This window comes from Dunckerocampus dactyliophorus, chromosome 17 (genome assembly GCF_027744805.1).
Source record: "Dunckerocampus dactyliophorus isolate RoL2022-P2 chromosome 17, RoL_Ddac_1.1, whole genome shotgun sequence".
NCBI classification, from domain to species: Eukaryota; Metazoa; Chordata; class Actinopteri; order Syngnathiformes; family Syngnathidae; genus Dunckerocampus; species Dunckerocampus dactyliophorus.
In genome coordinates, this window is record NC_072835.1 from 873179 (window position 1) to 889418 (window position 16240).

Sequence of the window (16240 nt, forward strand, 5' to 3'; positions counted from 1 at the left end):
TAAACGCCTCCAATTTAGTACGTTACTTGATTATTGAGAGTAAAAAACACCACACAATTCCCTACTCGATGTGGTCACTGCAATTTTAAGTAAAGAAATCACCTGTAATGCTTCTTTTCGTCACCTGTTGAGATTTTCGCGAGATTTCGTGCTCCTTACCGCCACCAACAGGCCAAGAAATAACACTTCACGTGCAGAGAAAAGCGAAAATATCTGCGTTTGAATGAAATACATAGCTAAATAGCTTTATTTTTGTACAATTGATTAATTGTACACAATTTTCATGAGGCTTCCCAAGATTTTTTTTGTGAATGATTTGTATTTTACCCACTGCTGTGCAATGATTGAATAAGAGGTGACCGTATCTTGGTGACAATGAGGTTTCTGTACTTCCTTCTAGTCCCATAAAGTTTGTGAAGCAGTTAAAATGCTTTTGTGTCGTATTCAGCCTTGTAAAAAAGACACACAAACAGAATGGTGATGTTTGATTGTATGGGGTTGAGCTGCTGTCAATCAATTTCTTGATTCATGCCCAAATATGAGGGAGCAGTACTGCACTATTTCTTGAGGAATTTGTCTTGATACTATGCGTGCATGCGTGCGTGTTGTGTGAGATAAGCAATTGAACTGAATGAGTGTAGCCTAGCCTTGGTTAAGAATGATCATCAGTGGAAGCAACACAAGATTAGTGCTAAACAGTAATTACAAATACTTGTCAAAATAAATATCAAAAGATACATGTCCTGTTTGTCTACTCGGAGAACAAATATACCATTAGACACCAATTTTTGTCATCAGATAGGAAAAAAAAGACAGAAAAGAGTATAAAAGTGGGGAATAAAAGTGTGAGGGTGGATGGCGGATATGCTCTGATGTCCTTCAGTTTATATTGCGACTGGCTCCAGCTCACTCAGGCGTCCACTCATTGTTCTTGTCGAGCGTGGGGGAAGGGTGACCTTTTTACCTCATCCGCCCACCCACAGGAGGGTATGGGACGCATTTGGCGTGACTGAGGGAAGAGCCGGAGACCACCACCTAGCTGTTGATGGATGCGCAGTCCGCTTTGGCTTTGCCTGCCGAGTTGATTATCCGCATGAGGCAGTGTCCGAACTCCTCCAGGATCCTGCGCTCAGCCTCCACGTGAGGCTGCCGGGTCTGTTCGGCCCACTTGGCCTGCTCTAGGAGACAATCGCACGTCGCCTCCAACACCTCCTTCGTCACAAACGTGTACGGGAGCCTGGCGGAAGAAAGCAAAAGGGAGAATGTGTTTCAAATAATATCACCAGTCGTTCTGATTATTCCTGTTCTGCAAGGTGGCGGCTGTCATTCATTACCAGCTGGAGGAGCGATCGCATTTTTATTACGCACACAAATATGGTCGCTAGGTGAAATGTAGGTGAGCAAGCATGCAGTGGGGTAGACTTATGGATCATTTTATATTCCACTATCAAATGTGTCGAGGAACGGTTGCATTACAGTCATTCAACAGTGACCCGTGGCCTGCAGCACATTCTAAAAATATAATTGAACTAAAAAAAGAACAACTAACATAAAAAAACAAACTAACAATAACAGTCAAAATAGAAAAATTGGCAGTAATTTTCCAAGAATAAAGTCAAAAATATTAAGAGAAAAAAGTTGTAATCTAACGAGAAAAAAAACATTATTTTAAGAGAATAACGTCGTAATGTTATGAGGAAATATAAAATAATATTAGTATCGTAAAACTGAAATATTCAAGAAAAACACTTTTTAAGTTATGAGAAACAAAAAAACAAAACAAAATAAAGCTGAAATTTTCAGAAAATTAGGATGGGGAAAAGCTAACATTATGGGAATAAAGTCAAAATAACATGGGAATAAAATACCAAAAATACCAAAAAAACCAACAGCACAAATGGAAAAAACAGCTGTAATTTTACGACAATAAAGTCAAAATATTAACAAAAAAAAGTTGTAATTTAACAAGAAAAAGTGGTAATTTTATGACAATAATGTCATAATATTATGAGGAAAAGTAACATAATTTTAGTAACATAAAACTGAAATATTAAAGTTAGAATATTGTGGGAAATAAATAATATGAGAATAAAATCATAATATTACAACAAGAACATTTACAAGAAGAAAGTTGATATACAGCAAAAATGGAGAAAACAGTCATTTTACGAGAATAAAGTCAAATATTAAAAGAAAAAAGTTGTAATCTAATGAGGAAAAAAAGTTGCAATTTTATGGGCATAAACCTGTAATGTTATGTGGGAAAATAACATTTTAGGAGCATAAAGTTGAAATATTAAAGAAAAACTAAGACATTTGTTTCAAGTCAATAAACAAAACAAAATAAAGTTGTCATTTTTGAAAAATTTGGTTGGGGAAAAAGTTACAATATTATGAAAAAATGCAGGCAATTTATTATGGGAGCAAAGTCATAATATTCTGAGAAGAAAATGACTTACGAAGAAAGTTGAAAGGTGAAAATGGAGAAAAAAGGGAATAAAAGATGAAAGAATGAAGTTGATATGAATAAAATGCTTTTTCACGATGTGGCTCTGGCTGTTCTATGACTTGTCTGTGCTGGCCCACGTGGTCCAGTGGTGCCAAAGGACAGGAAGTGTGCTTAGTTAGGCGTGGATGAGAGCACTCCCGCGGTACGACCGGTGTAGTGCAAGCACGGCGTAATAGATGTTTTTCCTACCTGCCGCCTCCACTTGCGATGACGGGCGTGGTCCTCATGAGCAGGTCCGAGATCTGCGAGGAGAGCTTGGTCTTGGCGGCCGTCTGCTGCTGGACTCTCACCTCGGCGGCGTCGGCCAGGTGCATCAGCGTCTTCCTCTCCGGGCTCTCCTCGAAGTTCTTGCAGCCGACGCACTTACAGATGGACGAGCACATGATCTTGGCCTAGACGAGGAGGAGAAGATGTGAGCGGGACAATTGCTCATTTTTTGAGGCCTCAGGAAGCATAAGTCAGGGCCCACCTCGTAGCACTCGCAATAGTTCTTCAAGCAACCCGACCGTTTGCAGTTGCAGCCTTTACTGTGGCGCCGGTCCGACTCGCCCTCTTTGCCCTTGCCAATTTTGGGCTTGAAGGCCTCGGGGTTGCGGTCCAAACACGTCTGTGAACACAGCACCTCCGATGAAGCGCCTGACTCAACTAAAAGACGAAAAAACCTCCCACTGACCTTGATGGCTTTGGAGCGCTCGGCTTCGTGCTCCAGGTTGTTGAAGCAGTTGTTGCAGTTGCAGTTGTTGCAGAACTCCCCGTTCGCAAAGCAGTCGCAGTATCTGGACAGGAACATCACACACATGCAGCATCCATCAACCAAGCAAACCAATCCAGAAGGGTCGTACTCACAGCTTTAGACACTGAGATTTGGTGCAGTTGCAGGGTTTCCTCGGCCTGGCGCTCGCGTCCACCGTCGACATGCTGGTGACGGGTGAGTCCAAATATGAGCCATGAACAAATACGAAAAATACGACAGAGAAAGTGGGCTGCTCACCCATTGAGGGGCAGCCGGGCCTGCGTCTGGATGGTGGCGGTGGAGGCGGGATAACCGGAGCTGTTGGCAATGGTCACGATCGGCGCCTGCTGCAGCTGCGTGACGTACTGCGCCGGTACCACGGCGTAACCCACGTTCCCTCCAACCGGGGCTGGGGCCAGCACGGTGCCCGGCGGCAGGTTGGTGAAGTTGGGCTGGATCTGGGGCAGCGCCGTGGCGGGCATGATGAGGCGCTGCTGGGTGGGCGTGCTGGTGACCACCTGGGTGCCCGGCGTCAGCGACTTGGCCACCATCTGTGGCGAAAACGTTGAAGTGAGGCTCCCTTCCAACAGAGAAGAAAGAGGCGCTGACGCCAACCCTTACCTGCTTGACGCTTTGTGCCGGCACAATGGGGACCGACATCCTCACCGCCCCTGTACTGACCCCCATGGGTTTGGCTGTGGGATATTTAAACATCATTCCATGTCAAATGAACACCCGTTTCTGATTCCAGCACAGCGTAGCCGAGTCACAGAATGGCTGTTCTAGTGTTCTGAATGATAACCTACAGTACACATGCTCGCTCACCTGCAACTACATTTGTGTGCGCAAAAAAGACATGTCATTTCACGCATACGATTTCTCCTCTCAAGTCATTCATGACCGTTGCCACTTTGCACAATACAAATACTCACAACTACTCCAAATAAGACTGGAAATAATCCAGTGAAATTGCAGTCATACAGCAGAATAGGAGCGATGGGACAAGCAAGGTGCATTACAAAAGATATCATCTGTTGACCAATGGGTTAAGCCTAACCCCTAACTATGACAAAGCCACAAGAGCATCACCTGTCTGCATGGTGCTGGTGCTGGGGGCGCTGGGTGGCACCGCGCCGCTCGCCGTGGTGGCCGTGACCAGGCGCACATAGTGGAACCGGCTTCCCGGCACCTGAATCTGCTGCACGTTGGGCTGGGTCGCCAGCGGGATGATGGTCTTGAACTGGGAGCCGCCCACTGCCACAGACTGAACTGGTTTGATATTCTGAGGGAGTGGAAGTGGAATACAGGGTCAGAGATGGTACCTCGGGTACAGTCTAGCATAGGTTCCTGCTGCGCCATGGGCTCCCACCTGTGCTGTAGACTGGCTGGTGGCCACCTTCACCGGCGACACAGAGGTGGGCTGCTGGACTGAGAGGATCTGCTGGCCCAGCGCAACACTGACAGGAAGGGTCACGGACTTCTGGGAAGCGCTGGAGGTCGGCGAAGCCACAGACACCACAGTCACCTGCTGGAGGGGTCCACTCATATCGGTAAAATGGGAGGATGGATTTCAAGTTGCCAAAGTTAGTAGTACAGTTTAGTACTGCAGTAATCTGCAGTAATTAGTGCCAGACAACAAGGATTACTTATTTATTAATGGAATATTTTCCTGTTTTCAACCTTCTAAATATCCTTTCTAACATGATTAGAACCCTCTAGACATGAAATAACACCCCTATACTGTAGTCACCTTTCCACTCCTATTACCCAATATAGTAGACATAATAAGACATAAAAAGGACTTGTACTTGTGAGTGTTGCTGTAAATGTGTTGTGGTGCTAGGGGAGCAGAAAGTGGGAGTGGAGAGTAAGTGGCATCAGGGGTTCAGAGTTGAGCTGTATCTTGGTATGGGTTACAGCTGCAGCAGTAGGCCATGTTAGGGATTATTGTGGTGCCCACGAGACAGTTTTTTCTGAACCAGAAATCTTGTCACATTTTAGTCTCGCAAGATCTCGTGACGTCCCTCGTTATTACTGTCACTTTCCTAGGACCAGATAACATGCTCAAGGATACGGCTGTCATGTGTAGTGTTAAAGAGTTTTGTGATTTCCAAGTGGTGTTAAAACGGTCGATGAAGCGCAAAGCACCAACCTTGCTGGGAGTCTTGAGCGGAGAGATGGCGATCTTTTTGCCGGCGATGCTTTGGATGCTGGCGTTGTGGGTCTCTGACAGCGTGATGGTCCTCTGAGGCATCACGGGCGAATTCTGGGCAAGGACCCGTCCTAAGATTGAAGGGGATACAATGCACGCGTGAGTGGTGGGGACAAAACAGCTAATAAAAAACTGAAATGAAGGTAAAGGGCCTCACCTGCGATGACAGGAGCTCCAGACGTCTGAGCTTTGCTGTTGACGGCTTTTGTGATGATGAACTTGATGGGCGGAGCCGAGGACGCTGGTGTTTTCTTTGTGAGCTGTTATGACAAACAACCCCGTCCACACTTGTCACAGCCTTGCATCAAACCATCAATTCATCAACAATCAATTTCACAGCATTGACTGGTGGATGATGGCAGTCACGGCCCAATGCCTGCATCTAAGCATCTCACTGTGGTGGTGAATCATCAGCTCTTTGAGGTGAACAAGACAACTGCCAATCAGGAGGTGTTGTTTGGGTTTTTTTCTCCTCCCCTTTTTTTCTGTTAAGTTTATTGGTGAAAATGTGAGTACACCCTTATTAGCGTATGATTGTCCTGGTGTGAGTATACACCCTTATTAGCGTATGATTGTCCTGGTGTGAGTATACACCCTTATTAGCGTATGATTGTCCTGGTGTGAGTACACCCTTATTAGCGTATGATTGTCCTGGTGTGAGTACACCCTTATTAGCGTATGATTGTCCTGGTGTGAGTACACCCTGATTAGCGTATGATTGTCCTGGTGTGAGTATACACTTATTAGCGTATGATTGTCCTGGTGTGAGTATACACCCTTATTAGCGTATGATTGTCCTGGTGTGAGTATACACCCTTATTAGCGTATGATTGTTCTGGTGTGAGTACACCCTGATTAGCGTATGATTGTCCTGGTGTGAGTACACCCTTATTAGCGTATGATTGTCCTGGTGTGAGTATACACCCTTATTAGCGTATGATTGTCCTGGTGTGAGTACACCCTTATTAGCGTATGATTGTCCTGGTGTGAGTATACACCCTTATTAGCGTATGATTGTCCTGGTGTGAGTATACACCCTTATTAGCGTATGATTGTCCTGGTGTGAGTATACACCCTTATTAGCGTATGATTGTTCTGGTGTGAGTACACCCTTATTAGCGTATGATTGTCCTGGTGTGAGTATACACCCTTATTAGCGTATGATTGTCCTGGTGTGAGTACACCCTTATTAGCGTATGATTGTCCTGGTGTGAGTATACACCCTTATTAGCGTATGATTGTCCTGGTGTGAGTATACACCCTTATTAGCGTATGATTGTCCTGGTGTGAGTATACACCCTTATTAGCGTATGATTGTCCTGGTGTGAGTATACACCCTTATTAGCGTATGATTGTCCTGGTGTGAGTACACCCTTATTAGCGTATGATTGTCCTGGTGTGAGTATACACCCTTATTAGCGTATGATTGTCCTGGTGTGAGTACACCCTGATTAGCGTATGATTGTCCTGGTGTGTGTATACACCCTGATTAGCGTATGATTGTCCTGGTGTGAGTACACCCTTATCAGCGTATGATTGTCCTGGTGTGAGTACACCCTGATTAGCGTATGATTGTCCTGGTGTGAGTACACCCTTATTAGCGTATGATTGTCCTGGTGTGAGTACACCCTTATTAGCGTATGATTGTCCTGGTGTGAGTACACCCTGATTAGCGTATGATTGTCCTGGTGTGAGTATACACTTATTAGCGTATGATTGTCCTGGTGTGAGTATACACCCTTATTAGCGTATGATTGTCCTGGTGTGAGTATACACCCTTATTAGCGTATGATTGTTCTGGTGTGAGTACACCCTGATTAGCGTATGATTGTCCTGGTGTGAGTACACCCTTATTAGCGTATGATTGTCCTGGTGTGAGTATACACCCTTATTAGCGTATGATTGTCCTGGTGTGAGTACACCCTTATTAGCGTATGATTGTCCTGGTGTGAGTATACACCCTTATTAGCGTATGATTGTCCTGGTGTGAGTATACACCCTTATTAGCGTATGATTGTCCTGGTGTGAGTATACACCCTTATTAGCGTATGATTGTTCTGGTGTGAGTACACCCTTATTAGCGTATGATTGTCCTGGTGTGAGTATACACCCTTATTAGCGTATGATTGTCCTGGTGTGAGTACACCCTTATTAGCGTATGATTGTCCTGGTGTGAGTATACACCCTTATTAGCGTATGATTGTCCTGGTGTGAGTATACACCCTTATTAGCGTATGATTGTCCTGGTGTGAGTACACCCTTATTAGCGTATGATTGTCCTGGTGTGAGTATACACCCTTATTAGCGTATGATTGTCCTGGTGTGAGTATACACCCTTATTAGCGTATGATTGTCCTGGTGTGAGTATACACCCTTATTAGCGTATGATTGTCCTGGTGTGAGTATACACCCTTATTAGCGTATGATTGTCCTGGTGTGAGTACACCCTTATTAGCGTATGATTGTCCTGGTGTGAGTATACACCCTTATTAGCGTATGATTGTCCTGGTGTGAGTACACCCTGATTAGCGTATGATTGTCCTGGTGTGTGTATACACCCTGATTAGCGTATGATTGTCCTGGTGTGAGTACACCCTTATCAGCGTATGATTGTCCTGGTGTGAGTACACCCTGATTAGCGTATGATTGTCCTGGTGTGAGTACACCCTTATTAGCGTATGATTGTCCTGGTGTGAGTACACCCTTATTAGCGTATGATTGTCCTGGTGTGAGTACACCCTGATTAGCGTATGATTGTCCTGGTGTGAGTATACACTTATTAGCGTATGATTGTCCTGGTGTGAGTATACACCCTTATTAGCGTATGATTGTCCTGGTGTGAGTATACACCCTTATTAGCGTATGATTGTTCTGGTGTGAGTACACCCTGATTAGCGTATGATTGTCCTGGTGTGAGTACACCCTTATTAGCGTATGATTGTCCTGGTGTGAGTATACACCCTTATTAGCGTATGATTGTCCTGGTGTGAGTATACACCCTTATTAGCGTATGATTGTCCTGGTGTGAGTATACACCCTTATTAGCGTATGATTGTTCTGGTGTGAGTACACCCTTATTAGCGTATGATTGTCCTGGTGTGAGTATACACCCTTATTAGCGTATGATTGTCCTGGTGTGAGTACACCCTTATTAGCGTATGATTGTCCTGGTGTGAGTATACACCCTTATTAGCGTATGATTGTCCTGGTGTGAGTATACACCCTTATTAGCGTATGATTGTCCTGGTGTGAGTACACCCTGATTAGCGTATGATTGTCCTGGTGTGAGTATACACCCTTATTAGCGTATGATTGTCCTGGTGTGAGTATACACCCTTATTAGCGTATGATTGTCCTGGTGTGAGTCACCTGCACAGTCTTGAGCTGCTGGCTTTGTAGTGCAGTCATCTGCCCGGCTGCAGTCCCAACCACTTGCTTCAGGTCCGACCTCCCCCCAATGGTCACCACCTTGATCTGCGGCGCCGGCGACTTTCCGTCGGCCGCGCCCTGAGCCCCGCCCGCCTTGGCGGCCGCCGTGTGGGGCAGCTGCAGCACTATGGGTTGTCCCGCCTTCCCAATGGTGGTCACCAAGAGCTTCTGGCCGTCCTGCTTGATGATCTGCGGGGCGGCCGCCACCCCTGCCGAGCGTGCCGCTTCCGTGGCTTGCGACGAAGCCACCTTATTTAGGATGATCTGGTGGTTGGCGGCAGAGATGGTGAACGGCGCCGTGAGCTTTTGCAAGCCACTCGTGGAGACCGTCGTCCCTGTGACGCTGTCTGTGGTTTTGGTGACGGCGATGGAGGTGGCCAACGCCGCCGGTTTCAGGTTAAGGAGTTGGGAGGTCAAGCTGGGGGCTGAGACGGGAAGCTGAGATTCCGCGGAGGTGGACACACCCACATTCTCGGGCGCTGGCGGTGTGTCCGTTTCCATGGGGACAGACGTGTCTTGACCGGACTCCGACTGGGAGTGAGCCACCTCCTCAATGGCCTCCATGTCCATGATCTCATCGGGAAGGAGGCTGTTGAGCTCAGGCGGCACCACGTCCATGTTGGCGAGGACTCAGCAGCCTGGTAAGGCAAGGCAAGGCAAGTTGATTTCTAGAGCACAATTCATACACAAGGTCATTCAAAGTGCTTTACAGACAAGAAGGGTAAAATCACTTCATAAAATCATCACAACATTCTGGTACACCTTTAAAAGCACCACACATTACACTTGAATGTCTCACGCTTTAGCCAATACTCAAAGAAATATCTTCCTTTTTTCCAGCTTCATTTCTTCTCCTGTGTGCAAACGATGCTGTTTTCCATTTATTACATGACTCGTTTGATTTTAAAAAGTGTAAAAAGTGTGCAGTCCCAAATATCCATACTTGTATTTTAAGTACTGCATCATAATAAGAGCTGTTTCTAATATATTGGTTACCTAATGAAGGTACAAAAGATGATCAAAACATTGGAAACAGCTCACTGCAAAATTCCTAAATTGTTACATAAATCATTCTCACAGACTTTTCACACAGATATTTCAAATCATTGCAACGGTGTGTAGTAACAGTAACAGCAATAGTACTAGTAACAGTACTAGTAATAGTAGTAGAAGCAGTAGAAAGCAAGCAACAGGAATGTTATTATGCCTGGAACACAATGTTATTAGTACACAATGGTGTTCATGTTGTAATGCGAGCATTCAAGTATAGTAATTGAGGAATAATGTCATGTTCGATTTAAAAATGGTTCCGTTTAGAAGCTTTTAGGAGAAAGTAAACAAACCAGCTAGCGTATTAGCACCCGGATTCGCCCTCTTTTCTGACTTAAAAGTGGGCGATTACTACATAGATTTTCAATAAAATCCAAGAAGAAAGGCCCTAAATGTGACAATTCACTTCTCCTCGTTTACAACCAAGACTGACAGCTAAGTAGAAGCTCATCTCCACTGCACCTTTGTGTGCCCCACCGCCGACCTGACCGAGATCTCTCCCTTTATCGCCCCCTCGTCTTGGTGTCCGCAAAAAAAGCAGCCAGCGGGAATGTTGTGGAGGTACATTACTTTATGCATGGGAAAAATCAAATGGGAAGGAAGGAGAGAGGCTCCAGCTAGGGGAAGGAGAGAAGGAGAGAGAGAGAGAAGGAGAGAGAGAGAGAGATAGAGAGAGAGAGAGGGAGAGAAGGAGAGAGAGAAGGAGAGAGAGAGAGAGAGAGAGAGAGAGAGAGAGAGAGAGAGAGAGAGAGAGAGAGAGAGAGAGAGAGAGAGAGAGAGAGAGAGAGCTGCGTTTACTATTTCGGGCCGGGCTTCGGATTTCGAAAGATCCGCCATTTTTATCTCGTCATCAAGCCCAGCTAGCAAGCAAGCTAGTTGTGCGGCTAACAGCGAGCTGTGGAGACGTGCTACGAAGAGGAGGAGCAGTGCTTGTATTCTTAATGAAATATCACATGAATCGGCCGCAACTACATAAGACCTCCAAGACACGACCAAACGTAATTACGCCACCAACAATGCCAGTAACTACGTGTTCATAAGTCTTAGCTAGCATAAACACGACTGTAGGCAGCTTCCATTAAGACATGTATGCAAATACACCCTTTCCAATTACTCTTTTTGAATTGACATTAGGCATGTTCAGCTTTGCTTTTGGCTACTAAAAGAAAAGAAAATAAACATTGGGCCGAACACACGCACATATTTCAAGGGGTACAGCTCATCTAAATATGGAATGTAGAGGTCTGTTGTGGTGTTCATAATCGTGACAACAGGTGGGAAAAATGTAAAAGATTCAAATACGTGTGTAGATTCCAAGCATACAAGAGTAGAGTTACACTTATAATACATCGCCAAAACAAAACAACTCTCCCATTGCTACTACGGAGCGTTAGCCCTCACTTTGCTAACTTAATCGTGACATTAAATGACATAATCATAATAAATACTTAATATAACACAATGCTTGAACTTGTAGTTTTGGGAGGCCCTGGACACCCACATGGGTGTCTACCCATCAGCAGGCTGGGCGATCCGGACAACTGTACTAGCAAACTTGCTGAGCTTGCTAACCCCCCAAGCTAGCTAGCACTACGTTATTCCTCCACTTTAAACACCTTTTCATGTTTTCCGCGGGCTCCAATGCAGCAAACCCGCGGAACAGTCCAACATAAAGCGGCGCTTACCTTAGTTATTCCACGCAGGCCAGCTTTTGCGGGCAAACCGAGGAGAGCAAAAAGGGGATTGTTCAAAATACCGCGCCGAGCGCCATTCCTCCCTGACATTTCACAGGTCGGTCACGCCTTCTTCCCATCACGTCATCACCACGTCACGCTTAAAGGTACAGGAAGCGCCGTTCTTCACCATGCCTGTTTACGAAAAAAACAGTCCAGAAGGTCCTCTGTTGTTGAGCGTTAGTGTCAGTACGTTACACCTACATTAACACCCAGGTTGTACACATAAAACTTAAAAACTCACTTAAAAAAACAAAATTAAATCAAAACCACCAAAATATCAGCTTGTTGCGTCCACATGAGATATACTGATGGATGTATACACTGACAAATACCACACAGTTGTGTAATCAAATGTTTGTTTGTTAATGTGTCTGCTAGCTGGCAAGCTAATTGCTGCAACATTGTACACCAATCCCTCGCTATATCTATTTTTCAGAAATTAATGAATCATTTAAAAGATCACTGTTTTGTGGTTCAATACGGCCTATTATTACAGTAGTTTTAAAAAAGCATATTTAAGCAGACTGTACTTATTCTTGGCCTAAATGAAGTATTTTCAAGCCTAAAAATACCCAAATGATCAAAGTAAATGAAGTAAAATACAAATACAAGGCCGAAGAAGCATTGTAATTAAGAATGTAGTATTCCACATTGGCCACTAGGTGTCGGTGTTCACTGAGACAGGCATGAGACTCATCACGAAAGTTTCCTAGGGAACACGTTTACTGTGACACTGCAAGCAGGAGTTTTGCTTTTTACGTGGCTTATTTACTCTTATTCTGTCTACTATATTGGCTAATACCAGTGTAAAGCCATTTAAAGCCGCAAGGAACTACACTGTTCAGAAACATCAACAAGGAACTGCTAACGTGTGAGTCTACGTTATCTTATTTATGTGTAATGTTTACGTCATATTTTCTTTGATTACATCTACTGCATTGGGTAATACAAATGTAAGGTGACTATGGAGGTGTTATTTCATGTCTCGAGAGCTCTCTAGAAGATTGTAATGACAATATTCCACTTAGTAATAATGAAGCCTACTTTGTCGGGTCTGGAAGCAATGAACGGCCATAAACGGGGAGGAACATTAGAATTGTCAGGAATGCAAACTGTATGTACTGTATGTCTGATACTTTTACTAGGTCGAAATGAAATAATATAAAATGAAATAAAGCACATTTTTATGGCAAAATCCAATCTATCCAACAAGCTGTTATTACTACAAGAAGAATACCTGTACATGTGGCCTACTGTCCCACCACCACCACTGTACTGTAGTTTTACTGGGAGCTTTGGCTCCACCATGTGGTAGAAAATAGTACTGCAGTTCAAAGCTAGGAAGCACTCTCATGCTTTTTGTTGAACAAAGAATGGATGCTAGCAGACTCAACATGCAGGGAAGTAACTAAATAACTTGGAAAGGTGGAAAGGGCTACAATATCAAGTAAGTACATTTCATTCCACCTTTTCTTCTCACATCTTTGCCCTCCTCCTCCTCAGCAATTTGTAGCGGTAATTGAATTTGGGTACGAGGCATTTATTCATCATTCCGGGGCTTATTTGCAGTCAATTGAAATATTAATGGATTGCTTGCGGGCGACGCGCGGCGATGAATGTGAGACCGCGGAGGAGCCTCGGCGGCCCGCGGGCGTTACCCAGTCATCCTCTGCTCTTCATGTGCGTGGCGGGTGGAGGTCAAGGAGACAGCAGGTTGGTTTCTCACGGTGGCGGCCCAGACATTTTTATTTTTAATTTTTAATTAACAAGTGTAAAAATAAGTTAAGATGACTTCATATTCTGCTTGTGTTCTGCCATGTTGTACTGAGCAGCCAGGACAGCGACGCATGCGCAGCTTTCCTGTGCTATGGTTAGCATCGCTAGGGCGGTGTCACAAAAACACCCAAAGCTAATGCTAATATCTTCTTTTGAATGTTTCACCTTGAAAAGCAGCCCCCCAGGAGTCCCTGCTTTTTATGTCTATGAATGGTAATGCTGCTGCTCTGTATTAATAATAAATAGCTGCTGATAAAATAATAAATTCCTAATGTCCCTCTCAGGCTTTTTCCTCCCCTCAGATCAGTTTAGCATTGCTTTAACACTCACACCCCAAACACTTTTCAGCTTCATTATTAAAAATGCATCAAATTTTAATTTTCTTGCTGGGTTTTTTGGTAAGGGAGGGGTGAAAAAGTCATCCGTCAGCCCGTGAAATTTGGGGAAAGAGGCAGGCAGGCGGGGCAGATGAAATATTCAGCAGCGTGCGGACACTTCTATTATTTTTCACACACTTGAAGACGTGTGCATTGAAATGAGCACTCCTTCTCACTGTAATGTTCATTATTCACCATAAACACCCCCCACCCCATGGACACCCCTGTTAATGTTTCATCATGTACTCCTTTGCTCCAAAACACAAGTAAGTCTGCAGATTTTTAATCAACTACTTCAAAAAGGACAACACATGAACAATCTATACTAGAGCAGATACCTCCACCAAGGCCAACACTCCAAGTCCTTTAAAGGAAAAGTGCACTTTCTTTGGAATGTTGTCCATCATCCACAATCCTTACATGAGACATGAACACACGTCTCCCTCTTTTCTGTGCCTTCTAAAGATATAAAAACAGACACAAAGAGGCAGCTAAGAATGCTCGTACTGGGACGCACCTGGAAAAAAACTCCAAAAAGCCCCAACAAGGCTCCATGTCCATCATGTGAGCTGCATATGAAGCACATTGTTATTATTAATATTATTGTTATTAACATTGTTACACCCAAGAACTACCTTACTGGCGTAGTGACACCTCACCACAGCGGCTAGCTACCAGCCGGCTAGCCACTAGCTTCATCAAGGTAATGCTACATATTGGAGCTGGTTTTTGATGCTAGGTGTAGCATTCCTTTCTATGTTGCTATGTGAAATCAAAGTTGCCAAAATACTCCAAGTATGACATGCGGTCATGCTTCATGAAGCAGGCAGCAGGATAAACACTAACAAAACATTTGATAGTGTGCGTCATTTCTTGCATTTTTTGTTTCCGTGGCGGCGTTGTATCCTCTTTCTTCCATTCTTCCTTTGCTAACGTCAGCCATCGCCAACCCAAACGCACACACCCACCCACCACTCTGCAGCCCCGCCCGTCGGTGCTGGCTGATTGAATGTCAGGTTTAATTGTGGTCCTCACACTTCTGTGCTCATTAAAGTGTGTTATGAGGCTGTTAGGCTATTAAAGTTCATGCATGCTGATGAGAATGCAAATGAGCGTGCACGGTGATGAGTGTGTGTGTGTGTGTGATGCCCAGGAGAGATGACGGTATAGCATATAGCACACAGAGCACAGCAGCTCGTACATAGAATCTTGCTAATTAGACAAATAAAATAAGCTTGTAGAAAGATCCACAAGTCAGAGGTGTCTTATTATTGTATTTTTTAACAATTTTAAATAAGTCTCAGAGGTGCCACAATGGTGTATTGGAAGTGTGTTGCTTGAACGCACGTCCACTGGGAGCACACTGTTTCATGTGTCTGTAGCTTTAAGGATAATCACATCCTCCAGGACTACCTCATGTTGCCATGGCGCCAATCCACGCATCAAACACACGTGTCATCTGGCTGACCAATCATATGTGCCCCTGCATGGCCTACCCACATCCTCACTTCTCGGTTTGCATTGACAAAGATACATATGTACAGTGGTGCCCCCCCTGTTAAAACATAACTTAAGTGAGATGAATTGAGATCTATCAGTGTGGAAAAGGTTATAGAGCCACAGGTCACAAAAGGTCACAAAAGACCCCACGACAACATCCAAAGAAGTGCAGGCCTCACTTGCCTCAGTGAAGGTCAGAGTTCATGACTCCACCATAAGAAAGACGCTGGGCAAAAACGGCCTGCATGGCAGAGTTCCAAGACCAAAACCACTGCTGAACAAAAACAACATTCAGGCAGGAAAACATCTTGATGATCCCCAAGACCTTTGGGAAAATACTCTGTGGTCTGATGGGACCAAGGTTGAACTTTTTGGAAGGTGTGTGTCCCATGACATCTGGCGTAAAAGTAATCGCATTTCATCACAGCAACAGTAAAATATGGTGGTGGTAGCGTGATGGTCTTCAGGACCTGGAAGACTTGCTGTGATAAATGGAAGCATGAATTCTGCTGAAGAAGAATGTTGGTGACCTCAAGCTGAAAGCAGCTTGGACAATGATCCAAAACACACCAGCATGAATGACTGAAGACTTTGGAGTGGTCTAGTCCAAGTCCTGACCTGAATCCTACTGACATGCTGTGGCATGACCTTCAAAAGGAAAAGCCTCCAATGCGGCTGAATGACAACAATTCTGCTAAATTCCTCCCCAGCGCTGGAAGAGACTCATTGTAAGTTTCTGATATCTACTTGTTGTATTGAGGTGTAAGTGTAGCGTGTGCACACGTGGAGGTAAGAAGGACTGGAACAAACGAGGATGTGACCAAGTGTACCTGTTGAAATATCATGACATCACTACTATCAGGAGAACCAGAGTATAGAGGGGGAGGAGCCACCTGCTGTGGCCCAGCAAGGTGCACT

General features: G+C 44.6%; 1 protein-coding gene across 5 annotated transcripts; it reads right to left on the reverse strand.

Annotated features, from left to right (window-relative positions):
- Positions 1-203: 203 nt before the first annotated feature.
- On the reverse strand, positions 204-13218 carry lin54 (lin-54 DREAM MuvB core complex component). 5 transcript variants are annotated; one of them, XM_054758107.1, is made up of 13 exons: positions 11619-13218; positions 8824-9551; positions 5612-5714; positions 5395-5525; positions 4612-4770; positions 4332-4524; positions 3864-3937; positions 3501-3793; positions 3356-3427; positions 3183-3285; positions 2979-3116; positions 2699-2901; positions 204-1237 (listed from the first exon to the last, which is right to left on the reverse strand). In XM_054758107.1, exons 2-13 carry the CDS (start codon positions 9499-9501, stop codon positions 1036-1038), a joined length of 2349 nt encoding a protein of 782 aa, XP_054614082.1. In that variant the 5' UTR covers positions 9502-9551; positions 11619-13218; the 3' UTR covers positions 204-1035. The 5 variants fall into 5 exon arrangements, with proteins under 5 accessions (XP_054614082.1, XP_054614085.1, XP_054614084.1 ...); XM_054758110.1 differs by having other exon boundaries at positions 4612-4767; positions 8824-9521; positions 11619-13215; XM_054758109.1 differs by lacking the exon at positions 11619-13218 and adding an exon at positions 10396-10514.
- Positions 13219-16240: the final 3022 nt, after the last annotated feature.